Raw genomic sequence first — 27,876 nt, forward strand, 5'->3', positions numbered from 1 at the left:
TCGCCTCAGCCGCGGGCGCTCGCGGAGCAAGGGACTCACTCGCCGGATCATGAGGCGACGCCCGGCGCGAAGCGGACTCCGAGCTGGGCAGGCGCAGCCACGGCGAGTGACCCGCCCTCCCGCTTGTTTCTATGGTGACGGACCCGTAAAGCGCGGCTGCGTCAGTGCCGTAAAGGCTCTTCTTGCGGCACTTCCGGCCGGCTGGGCCTAGGGCAGGCCGGGCCCACCTGGCTTTGGGTCTGGAGAAGGCGCGATACCTCGTCCTCCGCAACGATGGAGATGCCGCTGCCGCCCGATGGTGAGACCGGCCAGGGGGCTGGACTTGCCGCCACGGCCCCGGAGGCACTGGGGGTTCCTTCGCCGGGGGCGGGGCGGGGTTTGGGCCTGGTCAAGGGGCTGGTCGGGGCGTGCGGGGCTCAGCTCGGGGAGGGTGTGCGGCCTCGCGGGGGGTGGGGGTAGCGCAGGCCCGGGGAATTGGGGTGGGGGCCTGAGTAGGGCTGTGGCAGGGCGGTGACGTCTCCCTCTCCCCGCCCCAGACCAGGAGCTGCGGAATGTCATTGACAAGTTGGCGCAGTTTGTGGCGCGGAATGGGCCCGAGTTCGAGAAGATGACGATGGAGAAGCAGAAGGAGAACCCCAAGTTCTCGTTCCTTTTTGGGGGCGAGTTTTATGGCTACTACAAGTACAAACTGGCGCTGGAGCAGCAGCAGTGTGAGTGTTGGTGTCGCCAAAGCCCTTGGCGGACAAGAACAGATGTATTTTAACCATCCGCTTGTTAAAGACTTCACAGCTAGTCTGTGACAGAGCTGGGACTAGGCCCCAGCAGCCCCGATTTTCAGCCCCCTGATGTAACCACTCCCCTTGTATAGCTGGGAATAGAATCTAGGAGTCCTGACTCCCACCCTCCACACTTCCAGTGAAGAATAGTGTATTTTAAGCTGCTTTTGAAAGGAAGTTTTTCATTTTTTGGGGAGGGAGGCAGATGTGAATTTTATATTTTATAAAAAAGGAGGACTTGTGGAACCTTAGAGACTAACAAATTTATTTGAGCATGAGCTTTCGTGAGCTTCATTGGATGAAGTGAGCTGTAGCTCACGAAAGCTCATGCTCAGATAAATTGGTTCGTCTCTAAGGTACCACAAGTCCTCCTTTTCTTTTTGCGAATACAGACTGACACGGCTGCTACTCTGAAAGCTTTATATTTTATATAGCTCAGCCTAGACTCTCTCGTCTAATGTTTTGTCCTGACACAGATAAGTCTTAGCTTGAAGGTTTTTTTTCTAATCTTTTTTGCGGTTCGTGCTCAAGCAGTTGACTTAGTCCTGTGCATGCAATCGCTCGTACTCTTTATACTGTAATTGTAGAAAAATTAAGCCAGTCATTATGGAAAAGCTGATCTGGCATACTTTAATGGTATTCTTAAAATGTGAATGAGAATTAAGCATTTGCAACAGATCCAACTTGGGATGTCCAGAGTCCCATTGTTAAATAAATATATGTTAAAAATCATGTTGAACTATAACATGCTGGAGCTTCAGATTTTGGCTAAGTATCCAGGAGTGTGCATCAGTTTAATTGATGTTTGTTTTATATTATGAAATTATGTAAGAAAGAGTTTGAGTTTGGTTTCTGGAGCTAACAGGGTGCATAGGTTGTTTAGGATATTGGTGTAAACAAACGGACCACTACTTATGACTCTTACCATGAACATTTTTTTCTGGTAGTGCTGTGCAAACAGACTCAAGACACAGAGGCCACTGCACAGATCCAGCCATTGTCACAGCCCTCTCTTCCGCCAGCTGCAGCTATCCCAGCTCCACAAGGAGCTCCCTCTGTGGAGGAACTTATCCAACAGAGTCAATGGAATCTCCAGCAGCAGGAGCAGCATCTCCTTGCTATGCGACAGGTAGGCTCAAGATCAAGTAGTAGCTTTATATACACTGGACTGCCAGTGGCAGCAGTCCACTGTGTGCCCACAAAGATCTGGATTGAAGGGGATCTCGAGCATCTTGCTTCTAGCTAGTGGTAATTTAGGGTAGCATGGGAGGAGACATGAGCCGGCATCACTTTGCATATGGTATCTCCTGCAGAACAGAAATGATAACCTGTTGAGAGCAGAGACACCCAACCTTTGTTCAACCAAGGACCACATTTATAACTTACGAAGAGAGTGAAGGCTACACTCATCTTGCATAAAATTGAAAGGTTGCAGCTGTGACTTGCAGAGGCTTTCAGCATGCAGCAATCCATTTTTTATCTGAATGGTGGTTTCTTGGATCAGGGTGAAACATTGCATGCAGGAAACAGTGGTTTTCATGGGCCACAGCTCAGTATTAAAGATGTGTTGTATTACATTGTAGAATTCTCTGGGTGTGGACCTGGATTATGTGCTGAGGTCCTTGCTTGGTTTCTGCTAGATACTGACAGATACAGGATTTGTCATAGGGAAGCAGGTGGACAAGGGGTTAGTGACAGCCAGCTGAAACATAGCTGTACCTGTGTCAATAGGAGTAGAGAATCTTGGTCTCCGTAGAGGGCTTCCTATGACTAGGAGCACCTCCGATTTATTTGCTGACTTTTGTATCAAAAGGATATTGCCAATACTAAAACAGTTTTTTTTAGGAACAAGTTACATCAGCGGTAGCCCTTGCAGTTGAACAACAAATGCAGAAAGTCTTGGAGGAAACCCAGCTAGACATGAATGAATTTGATAACTTGCTGCAGCCAATAATTGACACATGTACAAAAGATGCAATCTCAGTAAGTAAATGTCTAAGCTCACCCGTATGTTCTGTTCCTGCCTTTGCCGGTAATATACTTGTGTGTGTAACGTGCAGTTTTAGGAGGGTGTGATTGCATGTAAATAGATCAGACTGGTGGTGTTCCAGCTGTGAATGTCATCCTCTCTGTTAATACGAGTGATTCCATATGTTTCCTGTTCTGCTTGTGAACAACTCATCGGAGTTTGTTGACTGCTGTTCAGTACAGGAAGGCAGTTTACAGTCAGGAGCGAGTGGCACTCTGCTTGGGGTGTTAGGGCAAGAGATGCGGGCTGAACTACTCTACATAGGGAGACTAGATCGGTTCCCAATTCACAGTACCATTGGGGCAGCTCATTTATAACTCTGATGGTTTGGAAGTCTGATAAAGATATCCACAGGGGGAAGAGAGAAGCCCAGAGCAACAAATCATTTGGTCTGAGGCCGTGAGCAAAAGCAAAATGGGATGGACAAAGCCCCAAAAGATGGATGAGAGGAATTAAGTCTGCTGGACAAAATTCAGTGACCAACATCTTCTTAACCCAAACAGCTGTTAAATGTTATTGCTAGTCTGAACATGGTGTTTGACCTCTAACTGCATTGTATACAGTTTTAGTTAACTGCTTCTTTGTTTAGTTGTATAGTATACTCAATAACAGCTGTTACATGGGAATTCCCTCCTTGTAGTTTCTTGCAGACTAGTGATCTATTGCTTTATGAAATCCATCCAATGTGAACAAGTCAGATTAATTTAAAATATTTTAAATTGGTTTTCAAAGGCTGGCAAAAACTGGATGTTTAGTAATGCAAAGTCTCCTCAACACTGTGAGCTGATGGCTGGACATCTGCGAAATCGCATAACAGCAGAAGGGGCACACTTTGAGCTTCGGTTACATTTAATCTATCTAATCAATGATGTGTTGCATCACTGGTAAGGATTAAAATGCATTCTTCAACTTGTTCTCATGAGTTTAATAGATAGTCATGGGTCTCTGCTAGAAAATTTGTACTTTGCCTGATTTGGCACAGTTTTTTTTATATCTACGTAGTCCCATCATGTTTAGTGACTGTAGAATGATGTCTATAATTGGTGCAAGCAAAGTGGTGGTAGAGTAAGAACTGAATTAACTTGGTCATTGTTGTACATTGTTTCCAGCTGATGCTGTGTGGTTAAAAATGTAAAGTATCCTATTCATTATATACAAATGAGTTACTAATCATATACGTCTGTATTTGGATGAGATACTTGTGGGTGGGTATTGCTGCTCATTTAACAATATAGTAAAAGGCTGATACTTTTTTTCCCTCCCTCCCTTTTATAGCCAGCGGAAGCAAGCACGAGATCTTCTGGCCGCTTTACAGAAGGTGGTTGTCCCTATATATTGTACTAGCTTTTTAGCTGTGGAAGAGGATAAGCAACAGAAAATTGCCAGAGTGAGTAGTTGTTTTAGGTTAGCTTGAGCCTTATGTTTCTATTTTCAATGCTGGAGAAGTCCTTGTGACTAGTTTATAAAGATGTAGCTTACTGTACCCTAATGTTCTGTCACTGCTGTCGTGCTTAACAGTATTTTTTTTTTTTCCTGGGTTTATACAGCTCCTTCAGCTGTGGGAGAAAAATGGCTACTTTGATGAATCAATTATTCAGCAGTTACAGAGCCCGGCTCTTGGACTTGGCCAGTACCAGGTTAGCCATGAGAGAAAGTTGGCCCCTCATTATAATTGCATAATAGATTGCGGACATATTTTTAAGTGCTGAATGTAGTAACTCCTCTTTTGTGAGATGTAAATAGTAGCTGTCTCTTTGTTATGAACTTCTATTCTGCCGCAGTACAAAAATAATACATTGTTCTAAAGTTAAATACGGTGGGGCCATTTAAAATATAGCATATAATTATATTCTGATTAGGCCTAGTTTCTTCATCCCTTCACCCCATCAGCTTCCTCATCTCTGGCCCTGATTCTGCTCTCTTGGCATGTTTGTCGTCTTTACGCCCACCCTGGCTCTTTGCTTACTTCATTCTCTTCTTTCTTTGGCTGCTGTTAAAGTTTTTTATAGTACCATATGCGTCTGTGGTTAACCCTTTGTTAAGTCACCCAGAATGAATGCTGCTAATTGCCAGCTTTTAAATAAGGGAAAGGGAAATACAGGAGGGATTTTCCATATAGCATCTAGTAAATCGTAATGAGGGTTTGTCATCCGAGTAGTTTCAATCTCTGAATCCCTCTAGGAAGAGGTGGATACATTACTGGGGGAGCCTGTATGAGCAGGGATGGTGTCTATTATGGCTGCATGGTAACTTCTTGAAAATGCTGATCTTAATTTGTGACTCATCCCATCAGGCAACTTTGATCACAGAATATGCATCAGTAGTGCAGCCTGTGCAGGTGGCCTTCCAGCAGCAGATACAAACCTTGAAAACACAACATGAAGAGTTTGTCAATAGTTTAACACAGCAGCCACAGCCGCAGCAACAAATACAAATACCACCACTGGAGAGTGAGGTAAAATCGACACCCCCGCCTCCGGCTCCAACACCTGCTGCAGCACCGCCTGCTGCTCCAGTCAGTCAAGCAGGTATGATTGCATTCTCGGGACTTGTGTGTTACAAGCTAATGGCTGTCAGCTTTCCTGAAAGTTTACCACTTGTCTTGATAATAGGCTGCTATTTAGACTGACTTGCCCATCACATATAAGTTGTTTGGGCAGATACTGTCTATTTTTGTTTTTACAGTGCAACAAAGGGTAGCTTTTACAAGAGTCTCCAATTTATTTCAGATGATGGCAAATCTCAGCTTCCTCTAGCTGCTTCTGCAGAGTATGATGCAACAGGGGCTGGGGTGCAAGATCCTGCAGCTGCTGGACCGCGTGGCCCTGGGCCTCATGATCAGATTCCTCCAAATAAACCACCCTGGTTTGACCAGCCTCATCCTGTTGCACCTTGGGGTCAACAACAGGTACCAAACGTGTAAATGTAGCTATGGTAAAGCACTGGGGTGTCCAATAATTGCCATATTGTAAAAATCATCACACAATTAGGAGCTTGATGAAAAGCTGGAAATGTTAATCCAGATTTTAAAATATCTGGAGTTTTCATAGTCAAAAGAAAGCTAAGTAGCAAATCATTAATCATATTTCACAGTTGTCCTTCTACTGCTTTTCCTTTATGAGTATGCAGGTGCTCCCTCTGGGGTTCAAAGCTCTTTGGGCCATTACTCTTCTGATATGTTAAGAACAGGAATCCTGGTGGTAGATATGCTGACCAGTGACAAATCTTTTCTTACAGTTAATGACAGGATTGAGAAGAACACTTTAGCTTTTCCTTCAAAATTCTCCTTTTCAGTTTGTCCTAACTTTTACTTGCAAAGCAGACTCTGTACACAGATGTTTGTTCCCCCTCCTCTGTGCACATGTAGTACTTACACTCTAGTTAATAATTTAGAAATAGACTGTTTTTATTACATTCTTTATATTTATAGCCTTATGACCAACCTTCTTACCCTCACCAGCAGGGACCTCCACACTGTCCTCCATGGAATAACAACCATGAAGGAATGTGGAATGAACAGAGAGACTCAGGATGGAATAACCAGCGGGAGACCCCTTGGAATAACCAGCCAGATCCTTCTTGGAACAACCAATTTGAAGCACCATGGAACAACCAACATGAGCAGCCCCCATGGGGAGGGGGCCAAAGGGAACCTCCATTTCGAATGCAGCGGCCACCACACTTCAGAGGCCCATTCCCTCCACATCAGCAACATCCCCAGTTCAATCAGCCGCCACATCCACATAATTTCAACCGCTTCCCACCTCGCTTCATGCAGGATGACTTTCCACCTCGCCATCCCTTTGAAAGGCCGCCTTATCCTCATCGTTTTGACTACCCCCAAGGGGACTTTCCTCAAGGTAAAGTGGGTACTGAGGATGCTGACGATTGCTGTTTTAAAATTAATTAGTTCCTTGTGATGAGAGCTTGACATCAAAGGAATGGGGTAGCCCTTCCTGGAAAGCTCTCGCCCCTCAAGGGCTCACATCCCTCGCCACCTGCTGCTATACACCTTAGTTTTAGAGTTGTAGATTTCCAAAGCCTGAAGGGTCTACTGTGATCATCTAGTCTGAACACCTACATAACTCAGGACTGCTGTGAATTAACTCTTGCTTCAGGTCAAATTGCTGTGGTTGAACTAGAGCATATCTGTTAGAAAAAATGTTCATTGTTGATTTAAAAACTTCCAGTGATTGAGAATCCACCACAATGCTAAAATTTCTTTGAAATGTATTGGATGGAGCCAACATCATGTGTGAGTAGGGAAAGTAGCCCGAGCAATAGGAGAGAATAGAGAGCTAAATCCAGACAAGTTGCTCCATCTTCTAAATTCTAGCAGGGAATTGGAGAGACATTTTCTTATTAAATGTAAACAGGGTGGGAGAGAGCCTGGAAATGGTAGAGACATGTTTTTTACTTCATGTTTAATAGTATTCTGCTTCTAATGAAAGTGAGAGACTACCAGCACCGGCTAGAATTGGGTTAGTCATAGTGCAGGCTTTCCCTCCAGCATCTGTCTGTCTGCTCATTCTTGCCCTGCAGCACCCTCGGCTGTTCCAGGCCGGATCTCCCATGCAGCACTGTCAGCGTATTTCACAATGGCCCAGTTGTGTGCTGTATCAATCCTGGTACACATAGCCAGTATTTTTGTCCATTATGGGTCATGCTGAGATCATTTGTTGCCTTATTTTAACAGGAACATTTTCTCTCCTTCCTTTTGGAATGCCCTTTTAACAAAGCACTTGCATGTCATGTCCTCCTGGGAAACCACTCCCATCTGTTTGTCTGTGCACGTTGATAAAACTTGCAAGTGTACTGCTTTGGAGATGGACTGCAATTGTATTTTGAGCCTTTAGAAGTATAACACGTTAGTGCCTCCTTTGTTGAATGCAAGGTAACCTGGTTTTGAGAATAGAAACTTTCATTCTAGCACTTTCCAAACTCAAGGTGTACCACAAAGCGACAGGGCCTTAGTTTTTGAAATTTTGCTATTGAAAATATGGGTGGCTGATATGCTAGGGAGGGAGAGAGACAGTAGGTGCTTCATGAGTGAGCACAGACCTGTATCCAGTGTCTTCTCTTCCCTGTAGTAGTTATTGAGCTCTCCTTGTAATAGGATTTTTTTCTCTTAGAATAAATGTATGTGGTGGGGGGCATCTCAATTAGTTGTCCTTCTTCCTGTCTTTCCCTTCTCTGTGCAGAAATTGGACCACCTCATCATCATCCTGGGCATAGATTGCCTCATCCTGGAATTGGTGAGCATCCTCCTTGGGGTGGGCCACAGCACCCCGATTTTGGGCCTCCTCCACATGGATTTAATGGGCAGCCTCCTCACATGCGGAGACAAGGCCCCCCTCACGTAAACCATGATGATCCCAGCCTGGTGCCAAATGTTCCCTACTTTGATCTTCCTGCTGGACTTATGGCTCCACTGGTGAAAGTAAGTTGCTGAAATGGAAGCTGGGCAGAAGGGTTAAAAGATCAAACTCCCATGATCAATTTTAGGGACAGTTTAAAATTAACGAGCTATTTATTACTTCAAAGTAGTGTGCTTTGTGCATCAATCTGGATTGACACAGGGGACATTTCAGAAAAGCAGCTAGCTAGACTATGAAGAAAGAAGACACTTCTCAAAATGTTAAGTCCCATCGATTTTAAAGTTTACCATAATTTTAAAATCAGTTGCACATAGTGATTTATAGGAGTGTGGAATCAGTCCCAGTTGCTGGCCAGCCATGTCTGGTAGCTGGTCTTAAACTCTTTTCCGTGAAGACTTTTGTAATTCTTATCTAATACAAGTGAACAAAACACCAGAAAATAGACTGTAGGGAACATACTGGCTGCTGTGGGATGGGTTAAATTGGTATAATTTATATAGTATTCTAGATTTGATTAATAGGTCTCTTCTGTGTCTAAATTCTGTTATTCCTAGTGCACATCACTGTTTCCCAAGTCTCATGCCAGAAACTTGGATATCATGGGGCTGTATAGACTACAACTATATGTTTTATACACCTAGGAATCCCAGCTAACGTGCTGCCAACTTTAATGCTGCAAATGTCACTAGGGTTTTGTTTTATACTAGATGACCCAGTGCTTGTTTATGGTACCGGCCAAAGCCTTATTTTTAGACCATTTTAAACTCAGTAATGAAGTGCAAGATGTCTAAGCAGTTAAACTTTCTAGGCATATTTATCTCTTTAGGTAGTTACCCTATGACTTTGAAAGCCATCTGTTTTGTTTCTGACAGCTTGAAGATCATGAATATAAACCTTTGGATCCTAAAGATATACGTCTTCCACCGCCAATGCCCCCAAGTGAGAGGTTGCTGGCTGCAGTTGAAGCATTTTATAGTCCACCATCTCATGACAGGCCTAGAAACAGGTAAGAATGTGTATAGCCAACAATATGGTAAGGAAAATGCCCTGCCCTGAGAAGCTCTCAAGGCCTTTAACTTGGTTCTGCTAATGCTGAAATAAGTACTCTAAGTTACATTTTGAACTTCATCCACTCCAGTGTGCTGTCTGGTCTCCTACTGAGAGCATGTGAGACCGCTTTCCCCAGGCTCCCTATTTTCTAAAAATCCTGAACTCGTCTATTTGACAAAAGTGAGCTTTTCCCATATATTGACTCTGTGTGGTTGATATCTTGCAGTGAAGGCTGGGAGCAGAATGGGCTGTACGAGTTCTTCAGAGCTAAAATGAGAGCTAGACGGCGGAAGGGTCAGGAGAAGAGAAATAGGTAAGAGTTCCCTTAAGTGCCTTTTGCCATTCATTTGGACTGTGCTACTGCTGCCTTAATTAGACATATTGTCAAAAAGATTTTGACTATATGTCTAATTATGGCAGCAGTAGCACAATGTGCTGGGGCAATAATTATGTCTTAACTTTCTGGAGCTTGATTTATTTAACATATAGAAAACCGCATACTTGCCACTCTGGCAGGCTTTGGCTTCACTGGGTTGTCAACAAAATTTCAGGATGTTTAAATTTTAGTTGAATTGAAAATACATGTTTGCTTTTTATGCAGCTTACAGGAATCTTACTCTGGTTTCTTGGTATTTTGTTATCCCTATGCAGTGGGCCATCTCGTTCTCGCAGTAGGTCTAAAAGCAGAGGTCGTTCCTCCTCACGATCCAATTCAAGATCTTCAAAGTCATCTGGCTCCTATTCAAGGTCACGATCACGATCCTGCTCCCGATCACGATCCTATTCACGATCACAGTCCAGGTAGGGTGAAGCAAGAGCTCATTAGGAATTATGGCTAGCTAAATCTCCTAAAATGCTGGATGTGTGCCATTATGATCCTTCACAACAGCCCTTTGGAGGTAGGGCAGTAAATATTCCCAATATTACTGATGAGGAAAATGATAGAGAGGTGAAATGAGTTGTCCAAGGCAATGCAATGAGTTAGTGACAGAGCTGTTAGTTGAACTCAGAAGTTCCTGACTCCTGACCCTGTTACTTTAGACTGTGCTCACTTTGCATATTCAACAAATCTCTCGAAGGTTGAGAATGCAGCGTTTTTTCTCCAGAAAATGAAAGATTCTGAAACTTAGGTCTAGGTTTTTTGCTTTCTTCAGGAAATCTTAATTAGTTTAAGGCACCAAAGGTCACAAGGTTTTGTTCAGGGAGATGAATATATCGAATGCACCACACTGGAAGCTGTGTACATGAAATGGTATATCAGCATTTCTGTACATAAATTCTCCAGATCTTAGATAATATTTTTAAAAAGGTATTTCATTAATGTCAGAGGTGAATTACAAAAGCTAGGGAACCAATGAAAAAGCTATATATTGCTATAATCCTGTGCATTAGAGAAAGGTAACTAACTTCACACACTCTTACTTTCTAGAAGCAGGAGCAGGTCCCACTCTTCTCGTAGTCGGTCACGGTCAAGATCAAGATCAAGATCTAAATCTTACTCCCCGGGAAGGCGGCACCGGTCCCGATCTCGTAGTCCCACTCCTCCGTAAGGCTTTCCATTGGATTGAGTTTGGTGATGTACTCTCTGAGCGTGATGAGGTTGGGCTAGGACTTTTCTGATAGTTTCTGTATATTAAACACTTAACGAATTGAGTAGAAAAAGGCAGGATTCTTAGCTGATCAAACCATAACTTGAACAAACTGCACGGTCATGTCATATATACATGGAGAGAGGATAAAATGACTTCGTAGTTCCTGGTGATAACTAAAACTTGTGTTTTAAAACACTGCATAAAAACCCCTTAATTACATAACATACTCTTGAGAAAACCATGGTGTCTGATATCCTTGATATCTGCTGCTGCGGTGGGGAGATGCATAGAATGTGCTGCAACAGGACTCCTTGTGTCTTGCCTTTCCAAAGGTTTATATCTGGCTAGTTATGTTGATCATAGAAGTTTAAACAATACATATGCATAAAAAATAAGTTATATGCAATATGTTTTAACACAGTGAAATGTTAAAATTCTAATGATAAATTATAACTTGTATTTTCTCTTAGCTCTGCTGCTGGTTTAGGCTCTAACTCTGGGCCTCCTATACCTGATTCAAGACTTGGAGAAGAAAATAAAGGGCATCAAATGTTAGTGAAAATGGGTAAGATTTATTGTCTTTGATTGAAATAATCATCCTGGGTCCTCCCCCAAATAGAACTTTTCACAAAGCAGGGAGGAAAAAAAAAGCAGCCTTCTGACTTTAGGACACAGTGTTTTACACCTTACTCCAGAAGGTCCTTGCTCTCCAGGGTTTCACGTACTGTATGGGTGAGAGGCTATAATGTAATTTTTATGGTGCCCCTTGGTTTGGACTCTTCTGCCTAAAGATAATTTAAGTCATGCTCCTAAAGAGTGTAGACTTCAGAAATAAAGCCACGCTGCATTCATAAATATGTGGGCCAGACTTGTTCTGATCCCCGTTAAAGTTGTGCACGCATTCTGCTGTTTAGGATCAACTATATTGGATAACTTCTCTAGATGACAAGCTTAATTGTCACATTGGAAAGGCAGCTACCACGTTCAGCCAACAGATAAATGTGAGATAACAGGAAACTAACATTGAACACCAAGACACGGGTCTAATAGATGTGTGTTCTGAGCAGACTGCTGTGTGGTGGAGAGACCTGGACCACTGACAGCAGGCGTCGGAGAAGGCTAAGCTTTCCACAGTCACTGTCTTTTGCCATATTCTAAATATCAAGTGGGAATTCAAAGTTCCTGACACTAAAGTACTTGAGAAAGCAAAATTGCCAAGTCTAATCACTAGTCTCAAACACCGACCTCTCCATTGGCTTAGTCACCTGCAACGTATGAACAATGGATGCTCCAAGGCCACTAGGCTGACCTAGGCTCAGGTTCAAGGTCATTTGCAAGAGGGACTTGAAAACTTTCAACATCAACACTGCAAGCTGGGAAGCTGCTAGCAACAGGTCACACTTGGAGGGCTGTGCTGCATCAGGAAGTTGGAGGCTGAAGAGAAGTAGCTGAGAGAGAGGAAAGTGAAGAGGAAAGACCAGCAGATCTGAAATGCTAGTAGTGTGCTGTCTTCATCTTCTGGCCCTTTGTCTTAGGCCTGCATTGTTCGTGGAAAGACTTCAAGAATTAGACATTTTAGCCACTCGCAATGCTGCAGCATGACATACAGTAACTGAACTACTTTGGTGTTTACACCATTCTTTTGAGAGGGATGGTTGCCATATATATCTGTATAAAGCACCCCGGACTACATGCATTTCATATAGAATCATGTAGGGCCTCGAGGTCATCTAGTCCATCACCATGCTGAGGTAGGACCAAGTATATCTAGACCAACCCTGACAGGTGTTTTGTTTAACCTATTCTTAAAAACCTTCAATTGTGGGGATTTCACAACTTCCCTTCGTAACCTATTCCAGCACGTAACTATCCTTATAGTTCAGAAGTTTTTCCTAATATCTAACTTAAATCTCCCTTGCTGCAAATTACTTCTTGTCCTATCTTCAGTGGTCATGGAGAACAATTGATCACTGTCCTCTTTATAACAGCTCTTAATGTATTTCAAATGAAGACTGTTAATGTGTAGGTGAATTGTGTGACTGTAGGCCTATTGTACCCAAGGAGCTCTGAAAAAAACTGGTACCCCCTGCAATCGTGAGTGCCTGAGAGAAGGGATTGAGAGGTCGTAACTTCCCTGCCTTTGCTAATAGTCAATGAAACCAGCCATGCATTTCATTGTCCACCTTATTTTTGGCCTTGGTTGCAAAAGGCTGAGCCTGGGGTAGGTTGTTTTGGAGCTTCTGTTGTAAACTGTTTCATCTTGCAGCCTTGTCAGAAACAGTATTAACAACACTGTTTTATTGCAGCTCTTTAAGTACTTATATGGCCCCTATTGTCATAATTGATAGAGCCACTCATACTAACAAATTTATCCTGACTCACCCCTTGTAAGGTAGAGAAGTACTACTAATAATCCCCATTTTACAGATGGGGAAGTGAGGCACAGAGAGAGTAAGTGACATTCTGAAGGTCGCAGAGGAAGCCTGGCAGAGCACAAGCTTGAATCTAGAACTCCTGAATCCTAGGCTAATGCTCTAACTGTTGGGACTAACCTTCCTTCTAACATATTAGAATGCCAAATCTTGCAGTCCTGCTCTTGACTGCTTCATGTGTAATAATTTTTTAGCTGGAAATATAGACCTCTCCTTCTAATGATTATCTACTTTCCTCCACCCCAAACTGTCCTGCAGCAGACAGTTGTTCATCAGTCACTCATACAGGTTCTAAACTGGTTTTATGCACACCTTCATAACAGGGCCAGCTTAAGGCAATACAGGGCCATAGTCACCTTGTTATACACCCTCACCTGCCAGTCCCACTACCATGTTGAGTGGTAGTTGAAGGGGCCCTCATTCCCTTCTAGAGAAGCAGGGGGTATGCCATGGGCGTGGCAGCAAGGGGACTCCCCACACTAGGTACTTACTCCAGTAGACAAAATATATCTGCTTGGTTGAGTGGGAAGGTGGAGCCCACTGCACTCCTCCTCGCACACACAGTGGTGTCAGGTGGTGTTACTGCCTCCCCTTCTCCACAAAGCAGCAGGTCTTGAGATGAATGGACAGTTCACCCTTCTCAGAGCTATTGTTTCAGGCTGTATCAAGCTTCTTGTACACTATTTCTTCACTTTTGTTTCCTGTACAATTCACACTACTGAATTTAATAACAAGATGCTCTCCCATGTCCTTTTTATAGGATGGAGTGGATCTGGAGGACTGGGAGCCAAGGAACAAGGAATCCAAGACCCAATTAAAGGAGGGGATATCCGAGATAAATGGGATCAGTATAAAGGAGTAGGAGTTGCACTAGATGACCCATATGAAAACTACCGCAGAAATAAAAGTTACTCGTTTATTGCACGCATGAAGGCCAGAGATGACTGTAAGTGAATGTTGATGGACAATCTAAAAAGGTCCTGTGAACCCACTGTAGTTAATATAATAGCTACTTTAGCCCACTTGGCATGGGTTTCCCTAGACTATAAAATCCAGTGGAGGTTGCATAGGGAATCAAAAGATTAAGAACACAAATTAGTTTTATAATTGTTTTATTATTATTCATTTTTAAATTTCTGGGTAAGTAAATGCTGCTCCCTGAATAACCCCAACACTTTTTCCTTGGTAAGAGCTGTTGTCACACTACATTACTCCTGGGGACATTCTGCATTAAAAAATTATGCACACAGTATTTTAGAATTCTGCAAATTTTATTTTTCAAAATAACACTATATAATCGCCCCAGTTTCAATTATTTTGGTAATTTATTTCAAAATATGTGTCAGCAAGTATGTCTGTAACAATACAGAGATGCACAGAAAAGGAGTAGAGTTAAAGAAACCCCTATGACAACCCAGTTCCTGTTTCTCTGCCCTCTTTTCCCCCCCCCGCCCCCCCCGCAGAGCCCAGCCAGGGGGCCAGATACCTGCACCCGCTCCCCTCCCGGAGCCCAGCCACAGGGTCCCCCGGCCCAGATACCTGCACACCCCCCATCCAGAGCCCAGACACTCCCCTCTTCCCCCAGGATCCAAAGGGAGAAACAGCCTGATGCTTGGTCCCAGGCTTGCATGGAGTTTCCTGTGTGCCTACCTGCCACTGTCTCCTTCCCTCAGGGCATGCTGGGAACTGCAGCTGCCAGGAGCCCTCTAGCTCCCCGATGAAGTGAGCTGTAGCTCATGAAAGCTCATGCTCAAATAAATTGGTTAGTCTCTAAGGTGCCACAAGTACTCCTTTTCTTTTTGCGAATACAGACTAACACAGCTGTTACTCTGAAACCTCCCCCTGGTAGTGTCTTCTATGTGTGAGCTAGGCTCTGCCAGGTCCAGTGGCCCCTAGTGGCAGCCAACAGCACTGCAGCCCATTTATAGGGGGGAAAGGAAATTCTGTGCACACATTTAATTTCTGCAAAATTCTGCATTGTGCAGCATTCCCCCAGGAGTACTACATACAGCTGCTATCTCTTTTGGAATACTTGGTTAAAACTGAAAAGACTATTGTAGCAGGAAAGAACTATGCATTTTCTAAATTTAATCTGAGTTGAGCTTTATTTGCAATTTGGAAATTCATGTGCATTTTTAATTAACCTCTTTCATTCCAAGTCAACCCCACTTATTTCCCTCCTCTACAAGCCATGTTTTGGCTGAGAGTTGGTTGCCAGGCAGTTTGTTTTTTTTAACCTTCAGGAAACTAGATTTTATCAAACTATCGGGGGAGGATGGCTAATGGCTAGTAGGCAGGAAGAAAGGATGGGTTTGTGGGTACTGGGAGGCAGGCTGGCATTCCTGCCTGGCTTTGTCTATCCAGCTGTGAGCTGCTCACCGTTACTGTTGCGTTCTGCTCCTTTCCTAAGGACCAGAACCAGAGTGGGTAGGCACAGCACAGACCTGAAGTAGAGGCTTAGGAAAAGATGACACAGGTGTAACTTACAATGGTCTTTGCCATTGTGAGTGGCACTCTGTGTGATGGAGAGCCTCATTTTGAGAATGAGGGAGGGACAGGAGTTGTAGGGGTTCTGAGTGACAAGTACCCTTGCTGAGTAAAGATTCACAAATAGCAATGGGGAAAACAGTAAGAGGGAGGCGCTTTGGGCAGGCAAAGTCACTTCTAGCCATAGCTCTATGGCTGTGTAACAAAATCTCTACCCACCCCCCACCCCCCCAAATGTGGAGAGAGAACCCATTTTGTGAATGGAGCCCTCATCCTAAACTGCATTACTCTTCAGACAGAACTAAGACTAACTGCAGAATGTGTAAGAACTTTTTTCCCTATTGTTTCAGTGAAGCGTGAAACCCAAGACCCTCCACCACCTGAATAAGACTCCCTGAAATCTGAAGAAAGATGTCTTGCATCTTCTACAAAAGATTAAACTTAATCTTGTATAAATCAGGATTAATGTCTGGAGGAAGTGACTTTAAATCTATGATGGAAAATGGAAGGCTATGACATGTATTCCAACATTTGTTTAGTGCTTTAAAAAGGCCAGTCATTTCTGTTACATGTCTAGCGAGTTTAAAAATACCCATTTATTTTGCAAACTTTTAAAAATTAGTTGCCCCATTTTCTACTAGAACTAAACCCCTGCCAAGCTATCCCTGCTCCAGGATTGTGATCCACTCATTCCTGTGGAATACAGATGTTACTTGTTATGGTTCTATGTCTCTTGTTCCATAATGTATGTTTTTCTCTCAAAGGTTAATTCTATTTGAAGTGGAGGGGTTGCTGCCTTGGGAGCAAGTCAGACTGATGCTGAACAGTGTATCCTAATGTCTAAATGGGGAATGAAGCACCTAATTCCAATACAGGTGACCTATGAGCACTGTATGAGCTTATTAGAACCTACTACACAACTTAAAGCCCCTATGCACCACCTGCTGCAATCACAATTCTATTCTGAATGTAGAGTGTTAACTGTTTTAGCCACTCAAGTGCTCTAAGAGACGTTCAGTGCTTTGTAATGAAAGGCATTCTTTAAGCTTTTTATATTTTTGTATATACCCTTGAATAAAAAGCTAAAACTAATTCAGTAGAGAAGACTTCATTTTCCCCATCCCACATTTCTAAATATGAAACATTCTTGGAAACCACCCTGCCTACAAAATACCTTTTTTTGTAACTGAATTCTGTTTCCAGAGACCACCAGCTGCAGATGTTAGACATCCTTACACTGCACCTCCACTGCAGAGGTCTGCCGGATGGCAGCCTCTTCCAGAGCCGTTTTTACAGTAAAAACAATCTTCAAAACCATCCAGTCCAATATGGTAAATCAACTTGTTCTAGTTTTATTGTAGCTGTGAAACTGTAACTGTCTGTGAATCAGCAAAAGACATGTATGTTACCAACTTGTGAATTTTACTGTTTTGCCTTCAAATAAACACTTTTATAAAACTGCCTTTAGCTTGTTTTTCCAAAGTAAGTGGGTTGTCCTTACCTAGATAAAGTATCTTGTCTGGAATTCACCTTTATTTTTAAGAGTAGGTATTCTGAAAATTTTTCCTATAATAACTTGAAGACAAAATTATATCCATACACAGTTTGAAATGAAGCAGTGCACTAACTTAATGATTGATATTCTTTCACTTTCAGACTCCTCACTTGAATAATGGAGGTTTGCTTTTTTTTTAAACCATATCACCACTATGTTAAATATGTAGGTCAAGTTCTGATTTATAATGCAACAAACACTACATATAATCCTTTGTTTCTTTCCTTGCTAGGTTTAATGTGCTGTTTCTTACTTAGCACATTAAGTCTAACTTACCACTGAAGACATGTAGGTAGTTAAAACTAATATATTTGCTGTAGTGATAGGCTACTTTCTTGTTCCTGAACAGCATGTACATAAGGATAAAGTTTACAGATGGCATGAATTCTTACCACATGCAAAATCAATTCAGTAACTATCTGCCTTTTCTACAACAGTTGAAAATCTTATTTCAGTTTGAGACTTGCAACTGAAAATCCCACTTGTGAAAGTAAATCTGGTTATTCATTATGGTAAGCTCAAAGCAGCTACTGCTCTTTCATTTTCTGAACTTCTTCCAGTGCTTGCTCAATTGTCAGAGGTGGGGATTTGTGACTCTTGATGTACTGCAAAGTAACAAAAGATTGGTTAATACGCAAATGCTCAATCAATGCTGAAAATAAGATAAGTTTGCCTCACAACACTTGTGCCTTTCTATACCAAGCAACAGAAGCTGTGGTCTCTGTCCAAGCTGGTGGAGTGTGGCAGAGGAAGCCTCTTTCTTGTGCGTTTGGTGGGCGCGGTGGGGTGATAAAGAAGTTTGTAAGTATGTTCTTTGGAGTAGGAACTATTTCTGAGTTTTTTAATGTGCTAGATGCTATACAATCAGAACACTATGAAGTGCTTGACTTTGCAACCACAGTTAGGAAGAGCTGAAATCAGGGGTGCCTGTGCAACCTTAATGTAGCCTATTGTGCATATGCATTAAGATCTTTAATTACACTTTCTACAGCTTCCCCTTCCCCATCCCATTCCCTGTGCATTGAGTTAGGCAGAGCTCTGTAGTGAATACAGCTGTTTGAGACCCTGTGCCTCATTTATTGTACAATGTGGAAGGTGTGTAGTGAACAAGGAAGATGACTGCAAAAAAGAAAGGGTAGTCACAGGGTTAAGGCAGTCAAATGGTGTCCCATCTTTCAGGGTTCTTGTGTGGTTTTTGGCAAATCTCTTAAACCACCTGGTTTGGTTTAACTGTATTCCTTATCCAGCTTGAGACAGCTGGGATACAAATTACAGGAATGCTGAACACATACAGCTACAAGTGATGTCAGTGGGAGATGTGCATTGACTAGAACGTGAAATACTCAAAAAAAAAAAAAAAAAAAAAAAAACAGGCTCTTGGTATCATAAATTGGGCACCCAAAATTAGTGGACCGTTCACAAGTTTGGTTTCCATTCTCCCTATGTAAAACAGAGAAATTTCACCTTGCCTCTCAGAGCTGTTTTGAAAAATTAATGTTTTAAAGCATTCAGCTACTAGGGTGATGAGCACTGCAGAGAGGATCAGAAGGAAGATTTATATTCAGGTGTAGGGTTTGGATGGTGAGTAGTAAATAAAGTCTGGGACCACACATTCAATAATTAAAAAAAACTAGCAAGTTCAGTGAGTACTGTCTATTCTGTGCACTGAATAAAGCAGGAGTCTCATGAAAAAATGTAATTAAAGAGCATAATGCTTAGGCACAAATGGCCTGAACTGAAGTTACAGCAGCCTTAATTCTGGCATTCCTAACCTGACTGCTTCACTTTGCAATCTTAACAGTCTTTTACCAGAACTTTTAGTTGCAATGTGCATGCATAAGATCACCTGCTTGGGTTCTGGCAAAAGGAGCCAGACACAAATAGTTCTCTGCAGGATCCAATGGGTCAAGGCTGCCTTCCAGTTAAGGATTAGTACCATGCCTTAAATCAGTGGGAGAAAATTGGTTCTTCCAAGATGTATGCTATGGATACTATAGGACTTGACCTATGGTAAAGAGTGGCTTTTGAGTTGCTAGATAACACTTAAGTTTAAGCTTTTGGTAAGCAATGTAACTATCTATTCCTACAAACTTAAACTTTTTCTAATTTAGATATAACAGCTAAGTAAACTCTACTTGTTAATCTAATGGGGGAACAAATGGTACTGGAAACAGTTATTTCTTTGCTACACACTTGCAGGGGAAGAGGAAGACTCTCTTCCATAAACATTTATGCTCTTGCCTAGACCCAGTTTATATAACACATGAACTGTCTTCTGCTCCAGACTGGCATTCTCAACATGCTATTAAACTCCACAGCCCACCTGTCCCACAACTCTGTTTCTGCATATCCAGTAGATTAAAAGCCAGGGCTGGTGTTAAGGGGTAACAAGCAGGGCAATTTCCCAGGACCCTATGCAACAAGGAGCCGCATGAAGCTACATTGCTTGGGCTTCAGCTTTCTGCCTTAGGCCCAGAAACTCTAATGCCAGCCCTGCTCTGGTTTGTTTTGGTTGACCCCATGAAACCAGCTCTCACCTCTTAGGGGCCTCAGATCCTCTCTACCGCCATTGAGAACAGCTGCTCTAGACACTCAGTTTGTACTCTGTTGCAGTTACCTCCTTAGCTTCTGCCAGTGTGTGATATTGAAATGTCTCATTCTCCAATGACTCCACAAGTGATGTATGAAGATGGTGGATGGTCTCCACGAAGTGCTGGGTCAGTATCAAGTGCTGTTTTAACAAGTCATTCAAAGCAAACACTGCAGGACTGTATGCTGTCAGGGCTACAAGCAGGAGGGAAGAGAACAAGTGCTTTGAGTGTTGTAATGTGTACAGTGAATCCTGAACAAGTAAAGTACAAGGACAACAGAATGAGTATTAGCTTCTTGCTTTTACAATACCTTCCATGGCATCCATGGTGACAACGTGACTGGCAATAGGTACCGGATCAATATAACTGCATCCTAGAGCTGGGCCAAGAATTGCTGTGCCATCCCCTATGTATAGGACAGAATCTTAGCATTAATGTTTCTGATAGAGTATTTCAGAACTAGAAGTATGCAGCATTCCCCTTTTCAGAAGTCTGTGTAGAATTTGTGCATAGCTTTAACCAGAGACTTGTACCAGTCAACATAGAAGCTGAAGACCACTGGTCATGTTATGCTACTGTCTTATTTGAGATGTCACCCTATTATTTGCCATGGTGTGGGAAATCACCATTTTATAGAAAGCTTCTAACCCTAGGAATGGCATAGGGAAGTGCTCAAGCACCTCAGTGTAGAATAGTTGTTTTCAGATGTACCTGCGTAGTTTTTGTTCTACTTCCTCATGCCTCCTGAAGAGCCCTAGCTACCCTCAACCATTCACAGGTAGGTGCCCTCTCCCCGAAAGTCTAGTTCACGCAGAACTTCAGCGCTAGGCAGCGAATATTAGGAGAATCAGACCTAGAATCCTTCAGTTCAGGACCTGAATGGCAAAAGCCGCTGGTGCTTTTTTACTTTTAAAGAAGGGGACAGTCCTGGGTTGAAACAGCTACCTGCAGAAGCAGTACAAGAATCAGCTGCTTGACCTTTGTCACTGAGCGCCTGGCTCTTCACTAGGAAGTACGTTCAGTTTAAAGGGTTCTACGGTGGTAGGATCGCTTGAGCAACATATTTATTTCATACCTTTAGTTAAAAAATCCCATTTGAGGACGACATTGAGTATTATTCCAAACCCCACTGTCTTACGAAGGCCTGTGTAGGTTCCAGTGCCCCTCAAGAAAGTCAGTTCCATCCCTCTGCTGCCCTTTAATAACAACAGTTGGAGGTGATGAGCTGTACTATCTGGTAATGGGAGTATCTTTTGTACAGATGGCTGAATGAATATTGTGACAGATTAAAAGGGATCTTTCTGATTAATTCAGGATATAGTACCTGAACTAAAAACTACAGCTAGGCAAATTCAAACTGGAAATAAGGCATAAATTTTTAACAGTGAGAGTACGTAACCCTTGGAACAATTTACCACAGGTTGTGGTAGATTCTCCATCACTGGCAATGTTTAAATCAAGACGGGATGTTTTTCTAAGTGATCTGCTCTAGGAATTATTTGGGGGAAATTCTATGCCCAATGTTATACCACAGCTCAGACTATATGATCACAATTGTCCCTTCAGGCCTTGGAATCTATTAAGAGTTTAGACAACTATTTAGGATTAGCACTTGAATCCTAGAAACCCCAAAACTTTAAATCCAATGTGAACTTACTCTTTGACCAGTGATAGGAGAATGGAGAATCAGTTGTCTGCACAGCCATCTCTTTCACAGTCACTCTGTTTACTGTCTCATGCCATTTTTTGTTAGACTGAGGCGATGAGAGTGAGGGAGAAAGGTCTTTTCTGGAATACATAGAGCTGTTAGACTGCCCCACTGTCATTTCAGACAAGGATTTTCTGTCTGTAGTCTCAGATACTGGTAGAGACAGAGATTTTTCAAAGTCTTCAGAATATTCTGAATTAACAGTGCTCTCCTCAGGTCCTGGAAACACTTGTCTAACGCTAAAATAGTCTGTAGAAATTCCACTTAAAACCTCAGAGATTTCAGCTTCAGTCATGATTTCCCCATCCATATCATTGTTAGAAGCAGCATTAGTACTAGTTAGGACACTCACCACTTTAAGGGGGGTTTGGTCATTATTATTCACAGGAAACACATTTGGTTCTGAGTCCTTGTTTGATTTTTTTTTTATTTGAATGTCTGTCTCCTGTTAAAAAAAATTCCATGAGTGGAGTCTCAGCAATACAAGTTGGAAAGGTTTGTTATATTTCTACAACGTTGTACTACAGTATAGATCACTTATGAAATATTAGCCTTATTGGTTGCTACAGACTTTGACCAGACTTATGTTTTCTTAATAGGAAATGAGTAACGTTCCCTTGAAATATTACCAAGAAAGGTAAGTCTAACTAACAGATAATGTGTAATCTACTAAAAGAAATTTAAAACCCAATGAATATAATCTCAGACAGTGTAAATCTAGTTAATTTGCTTTCTACATAATAGGTCTAGGTAGATTATTAGAAGGTAAAATGGAAGCTGTTCCCTTCAAAACATCCATCTTCATTTAACACATGAATACAAATTCTCCTAGATAACGTAAGGATTTACTACTTACCATTTGTTTTAATGCTTCTCTATCACCAGAAACATTTGGATTCAAGTCATCAATGCTCAAAATATTTAATCTGAAGTCTGCAATTGAATGACAAATGGTATGACAGCAGGCAAGTTACCTTACATATTCCTTTAAAGGAGAAAAGGCCATACATTCAATACTGTTTTCCTGATTTACATATTCACTTATACAGATCAAGAAAGTTTTACGTGGTGTTCACTTCAGACCCTCCATGCCCTATCTATTAAGATCTTTTGTACTTTACAATTTTCTTGAATTGGAGGATCTTTTTTTTTAAAGAGATAATCCAAGCACTGATTAAGTTAAATCAACTGGATTCATAGGGCATGCAGATTCTCTTGTTTAATGTTGTCTAGTGATGGTATAAGAGAGCTATTTTTAAAAGTTCCATAAGACTGGTCAGAATAGTACTTTGGTCTGATGTTTAGAACAGGACTAAATCTCAAATTCCTAGGTTCTATTCCTGGGTCTACCTTGTAATTGTTGTTAGAGTATGGACAAGTCACTTAATCTCATTGTGTCTTATTTTCCTCCATTTAACATGGAGATAATACCTTTTTGCTCGATGGGGCGATGAATTTGCAAAACTTAACTTATGTTTGTAAAGTGCCTGTCTGCATAGCTTGAAATGAAAGGCAATATAAATTTTACTGTATTACCATCAGTAATACATCACTAAAACAACAAGGTAAGTCACTGTTAGGACTACAGTCCATAGTGATGGTGCAGCTTGAACCATAATCCTGATTTCTTAAATGCAATTGTCAACAATTATTTGAGCCAAACCAGAGCTAAGCATGAAGCTGCAAATGTAGACATGGACAAACTGTGTTCAGCACTGTAAACTGTGCTTGTCTAGACTTGCATCTTTACCAATTTCTGACAACTGTGCTCAGTAACAGTTTAATTCTGCAGTGCAGACAAGGCCTAAGCTAGATTCCACTGGCTTCCACAGGCATGTCTGTGAGCTATGATCTATTTTGACATGGTTATAACCAAGCTTTCCTCACTTGTTCATATCATTAAGCTAGAGGTCGCGCACTTTATTTCTTCCGTAGACACAGGTCGTTGCACATACCAGGGACTTCTTGAATTCCTCCATTTCCCCCACAAGCTTCCCATGCCTCTCTCTCTCATCCCCCTTTGTTTCAAGGACACCCTGCAATCCTCTCCCTCTCATTCCAGGGATGCTGTGTGCTCTTTCTTACCATGCCAGAGGCTCTGTGTGTTCCCTCCTTCCTGTCTCCCATTCTTTCCACATCCAATGCCAGGGTCTCTGTGGGCCCCTTATTTTCCCCTTCTACCCAGGCCCCCTATTTCACTGTGTGCCCCCCCCCACATCCCTCTCCCCATACCACTGTCCCCCATTTCCCCACCTGCCAGGGTCTCTGTGTGCATCCCCATTCATCCTAGTGCCAGGGTTCCTCATTCCCCCCACCCATGCCAGGGGCTCTGGGTGCAAACCCATTGTTCCTGATCATTCTTATTTCTTTTCTTTCTGTTGGGAGATAAGTCATTCAGGTTGTCAACTTTTAAAAGAGAACTAGAAGATTGGGCAGAGATGAGATGGGGGATATTGTTATGCTGGAAGATATCAATGGCTGCCAACAACTTGTTCTTTGATCTATAGACAATTACAGAGGTGGTTGAAGCTGCTGGGTCTCCTAACCAGACAAAAAGGGACAACATGTGCCCCCCCATTTCCCACCTCTGGTTTTCCAATATTTACCAAAATCAATAGGATTTCTGCTCATTGGTGCCTAGAACATTCTCTGAAATTCTGAACTAATCAGATGCAGTACTCAAAAGGTATCGTGTTACAAAGAGAAATGCCATCAGATTGATTGTAGGACCTTGCTTCCTTCAGCCAATCAAAAATGGGGGGTGGGGGGGAAGGTTTACATTACATTAGAACAACATTGCTCAGAGCAAATCTCAATCCCTTTGACAGGATCTAGAGTTCTGTAGGATAAGTTTGTTGAATATGATGAGCTCTAATTTAGTTTGAGCGTCCATGGATTACATCAAGTCTGTTCAGAACATAAGCAGAAATGTAAAATGAACTTAGAAAAACTCACCATTGGAACTGTCACTGGTTGCATTTTCTGTATCTGCTGCTTTTGAAAACAACTCATCCAAAGACTTGATTTCACTCCTTTCAGACAAGGACACCTGACTTTGTTTGATGTGGTTCGTTCTAGGTGAAGTGGTCTCTGCAAAGCTGTCTTTTATTGAAGTTGGCAATTGAAAAGACATACTAGTTGGTCTTTGCAAGTTTCTACTTGGTGGAGAGGGAGTTTGTGGATTAATTCTATCAGAGGTTCTTTTCTGAGAACTTCTGCTAAGTAGTGAAGGAGCGCTAAATAGATTTGTCAAAGACTGTTTTTTAGGTGGAAAAGATGTTCTTGGTGGACTCTTCATCTTGGACTTCATGAATAACTTGAAAAAGAGATTTGTCATTACTTTACCTATTTTCAACCTTTACTAAAAGGTTTACTAACAACTTTTACTTTCACTGAAATTAAAAATACACTATATTGATAATAATGAATAATCTACCATTCAGAATGCTAAATAGAATAAGTAGTATGTCAATTGACCATTAGCTCTCATCTTATAAAAGTAGATTACAAATACTAGAAATTAAGTTGTTACAGTGTGTTAATTTTCTATAAAGTGATCTGCCATTTTAAAGTGTAATTTCATAAAATGTAAATAACAATGTCTAACCCAGTAAAATTGTTACCTTTCTGTCAGGTTTAGAAAAATTGGTGACATCCTTCTGGTTCTCATTTTCACTGGAAAACTCCAAAGAGCTCCCTAGTAATTGTCTCATTTCCTCTTCATCACTATCTAGACCAAGTTGTTTTCCAATTGGCACTTTGCTTTTTGTTGTCTGGCAGCTACTTTTCCCCTTGAAATGGACTTTACTCAATGTCACATTTTCCTTAACTGTGTCATTTTTCTTCAGATACCTGCTACCTCTTGCACTCTCCTCCAGGCTGGATCTGGCTGATAAGTTCTTTTCATCCGAAATCTTCGGGTCCAATCCAGTATCAGAAAAATCCATCTGCACCTTTCGGGTCATGATCTTGCTTTCTATCTGTGCTAGCTTTCTCAGAACGGCACTTGACCTCATCTTTGAGGCTGTATCCAGAGTTTTTTTTGCAACATGCTTGTTCCCCTCCTGCATGGCACAAGTATTCTGGTTCAGCTGGTTTCTTTGTGCATGCTGCTTTTTCTTTAGGAATCTGCTGTGACTAAACTGAGTTTCCACAAGGCTCTCCCTTTTAAGGTCTTTGTTTTTGTCAGTTTCCACCCTTTCTATGTTGCCTATAGAAAGGGCACCGTTAGAGTCAGTAGGGGCACTGCTATGTTTGGACATGGTGAGTTTTTTATGATGAGAATCCATGTGTCCCTGTGGAAGAATTACAAAAGGAGGAGGATGAACAAAGGGTAGGAATAAATGGTAAATTTTCAGAATGGAGAGGGGTAACTAGTGGTGATTCCCAAAGATGAGTCCTAGGACCAATCCTATTCAACTTATTCATAAATGATCTGGAGAATAGGGTAAATAGTGAGGTGGCAAAGTTTGCAACGATACTAAACTGCTCAAGATAGTTAAGACCAAAGCAGACTGTGAAGAACTTCAAAAAGATCTCACAAAATTAAGTGATTGGGCAACAAAATGGCAAATGAAATTTAATGTGGAAAAATGTAAAGTAATGCACATTGGCAAAAATAACCCCAACTATACATACAATATTATGGGAGCTAATTTAGCTACAACTAATCAGGAAAGAGACTGGAGTCATCGTGGATAGTTCGCTGAAGACATCCATGCAGTGTGCCGCTCTGTCAAAAAAGCAAACAGGGTATTAGGAATCATTAAAAAAGGGATAGAGAATAAGAGGAAGAATATCTAATAGCCCTTATATAAATTCATGGTATGCCCTCATCCTGCATACTGTGTAGAGATGCGGTCGCCTCATCTCAAAAAAGATATGCTGACATGAGAAAAGGTTCAGAGAAGGGCAACTAAAATACTTAAGGGTTTGGAACGGGTCCCATATGAGGAGAGATTAAAGAGGCTAAGACTTTTCAGCTTGGAAAAGAGAAGATTAAGGGGGGTATATGATAGAGGTATATAAAATCATGAGTGGTGTGGAGAAAGTGAATAAGGAAAAGTTATTTACCTGTTCCCATAATATAAGAACTAGGGGCCACCAAATGAAATTAATGGGCAGCTGGTTTAAAACAAATAAAAGAAAGTTCTTCTTCACACCATGCACAGTCAACCTGTGGAACTCCTTACCTGAGGAGGTTGTGAAGACTAGGACTGTAACAGGGTTTAAAAGAGAACTGGATAAATTCATGGAGGTTAAGTCCATTAATGGCTATTAGCCAGGACGGGTAAGGAATAGTGTCCCTATCCTGTTTGTCAAAGGGTGGAGATGGATGGCAGGAGAGAGATCACTTGATCATTACCTGTTAGGTTCATTCCCTCTGGGGCACCTGGCATTGGCCACTGTCGGCAGACAGGACACTGGGCTGGATGGACCTTTGGTCTGATCCAGCGTGGCCGTTCCCTTGTTGATCGGACACTACTGAACCATGGGAGATCTACTGCTGATTTCCCGCATGATCTTAGACAAGACATTTAATCTTCCTCAGCTCCCATTCTCCATGGGTAAAATGGGGATAGCAATATTTCCTTCCTCTACCCTGTGCCTGTCTTCCCTATTTCAGCTATAACCTTTTCAAGGCAGGGACTGGTCTCTTACTGCGTGGACTTACGACACTACCTGGTGCACCGGGTCCGTGCCCTCGTGGGCCTCCAGGCGCTTCGCTAGTACACACAACAGGCACGACCAAGCCTGAAGTGACCGCGACCCAGCCCCTCCCCTGCACCCCGCACAGGCCACCCAGCGCCGGGGCCGATGCCACAGCAAAGCCCGTGACGGGAGCCCGGACCCACCTGCCGCCCCGCCCGAGGGCTGAGGTCGGGTGAGCGCAGCGCTTCCCTCCGCATCCCGGCGGCTGCCCTGCGGGGGCCAGGCTGCTGGAGGCGGCACCGAGGCTCCCGGCTCCCGCGGCCTGCGTCCCTGGCCTAGAGAGGACGGGGTGGGCTCCGCGCCCGCCAGCGGCCCGCCCAGGGCCACAGCTCCAAACTCCAGCCTCGCCCGTATTCCTTCGGCATCCCAGCAACGCCGGCCCGCGCTGCACCGACCCCTGATTGGCCAGCCCGCCCACTGGCGCCGCTACCGTAGCGACGACCTTTCATTGCCTAACGCGAACCAATCACAAAGCCTTCTCTCCGGGGCGCAGGCGTGTGGCTCAGCACAGACTACAAGTCCCGGCACACATTACGGCCGGAAGTGGGCGGGCCGGACCGCCAGGA

At 42.6% G+C, this 27,876-nt stretch overlaps 2 protein-coding genes across 7 annotated transcripts; one reads left to right on the top strand and one right to left on the bottom strand.

Moving 5' to 3' along the window:
- Positions 1 to 17,196, top strand: CHERP (calcium homeostasis endoplasmic reticulum protein). Of its 4 annotated transcripts, none has more exons than XM_074939846.1 (18): positions 1 to 298; positions 537 to 710; positions 1,724 to 1,905; positions 2,622 to 2,759; positions 3,538 to 3,689; positions 4,081 to 4,192; positions 4,353 to 4,442; positions 5,099 to 5,333; positions 5,535 to 5,713; positions 6,269 to 6,665; positions 8,007 to 8,245; positions 9,056 to 9,189; positions 9,460 to 9,546; positions 9,885 to 10,034; positions 10,663 to 10,779; positions 11,296 to 11,390; positions 14,018 to 14,203; positions 16,095 to 17,196. In XM_074939846.1, exons 1-18 carry the CDS (start codon positions 274 to 276, stop codon positions 16,130 to 16,132), a joined length of 2,730 nt encoding a protein of 909 aa, XP_074795947.1. In that variant the 5' UTR covers positions 1 to 273; the 3' UTR covers positions 16,133 to 17,196. The 4 variants fall into 4 exon arrangements, with proteins under 4 accessions (XP_074795947.1, XP_074795946.1, XP_074795949.1 ...); XM_074939845.1 differs by having other exon boundaries at positions 3 to 298; positions 6,266 to 6,665; positions 16,095 to 17,194; XM_074939848.1 differs by having other exon boundaries at positions 3 to 298; positions 6,266 to 6,665; positions 16,509 to 17,192.
- On the bottom strand, positions 17,054 to 27,737 carry C25H19orf44 (chromosome 25 C19orf44 homolog). Of its 3 annotated transcripts, none has more exons than XM_074939851.1 (9): positions 27,454 to 27,737; positions 25,222 to 25,893; positions 24,554 to 24,914; positions 22,455 to 22,531; positions 21,951 to 22,043; positions 20,966 to 21,086; positions 20,201 to 20,296; positions 19,917 to 20,083; positions 17,054 to 17,904 (listed from the first exon to the last, which is right to left on the bottom strand). In XM_074939851.1, the coding sequence occupies exons 1-9, from the start codon at positions 27,505 to 27,507 to the stop codon at positions 17,827 to 17,829; spliced, it is 1,719 nt and encodes a 572-aa protein (XP_074795952.1). In that variant the 5' UTR covers positions 27,508 to 27,737; the 3' UTR covers positions 17,054 to 17,826. The 3 variants fall into 3 exon arrangements, with proteins under 3 accessions (XP_074795952.1, XP_074795950.1, XP_074795951.1); XM_074939850.1 differs by lacking the exon at positions 20,966 to 21,086 and adding an exon at positions 26,237 to 26,330 and having other exon boundaries at positions 17,055 to 17,904; positions 21,548 to 22,043; positions 27,454 to 27,732; XM_074939849.1 differs by lacking the exon at positions 20,966 to 21,086 and having other exon boundaries at positions 21,548 to 22,043; positions 27,454 to 27,735.
- Between the last annotated feature and the right edge of the window lie 139 nt (positions 27,738 to 27,876).

The sequence above is a fragment of the Natator depressus genome, chromosome 25 (assembly GCF_965152275.1).
Source record: "Natator depressus isolate rNatDep1 chromosome 25, rNatDep2.hap1, whole genome shotgun sequence".
Lineage (NCBI taxonomy): Eukaryota > Metazoa > Chordata > Testudines > Cheloniidae > Natator > Natator depressus.

Coding starts and splice junctions, on each gene's coding strand:
- CHERP (XM_074939845.1), top strand. CDS start 274: ATGGAGATGCCGCTGCCGCCCGATG. Junction 4,443..5,098: donor TTGGACTTGGCCAGTACCAG/GTTAGCCATGAG, acceptor TCATCCCATCAG/GCAACTTTGATCACAGAATA. Junction 9,190..9,459: donor CATGACAGGCCTAGAAACAG/GTAAGAATGTGT, acceptor GATATCTTGCAG/TGAAGGCTGGGAGCAGAATG.
- C25H19orf44 (XM_074939849.1), bottom strand. CDS start 27,507: ATGCGGAGGGAAGCGCTGCGCTCACCCGACCTCAGCCCTCGGGCGGGG. Junction 22,044..22,454: donor GAGAAGCATTAAAACAAATG/GTAAGTAGTAAA, acceptor TTTTTTTAACAG/GAGACAGACATTCAAATAAA. Junction 20,084..20,200: donor CACCATGGATGCCATGGAAG/GTATTGTAAAAG, acceptor TCCTGCTTGTAG/CCCTGACAGCATACAGTCCT.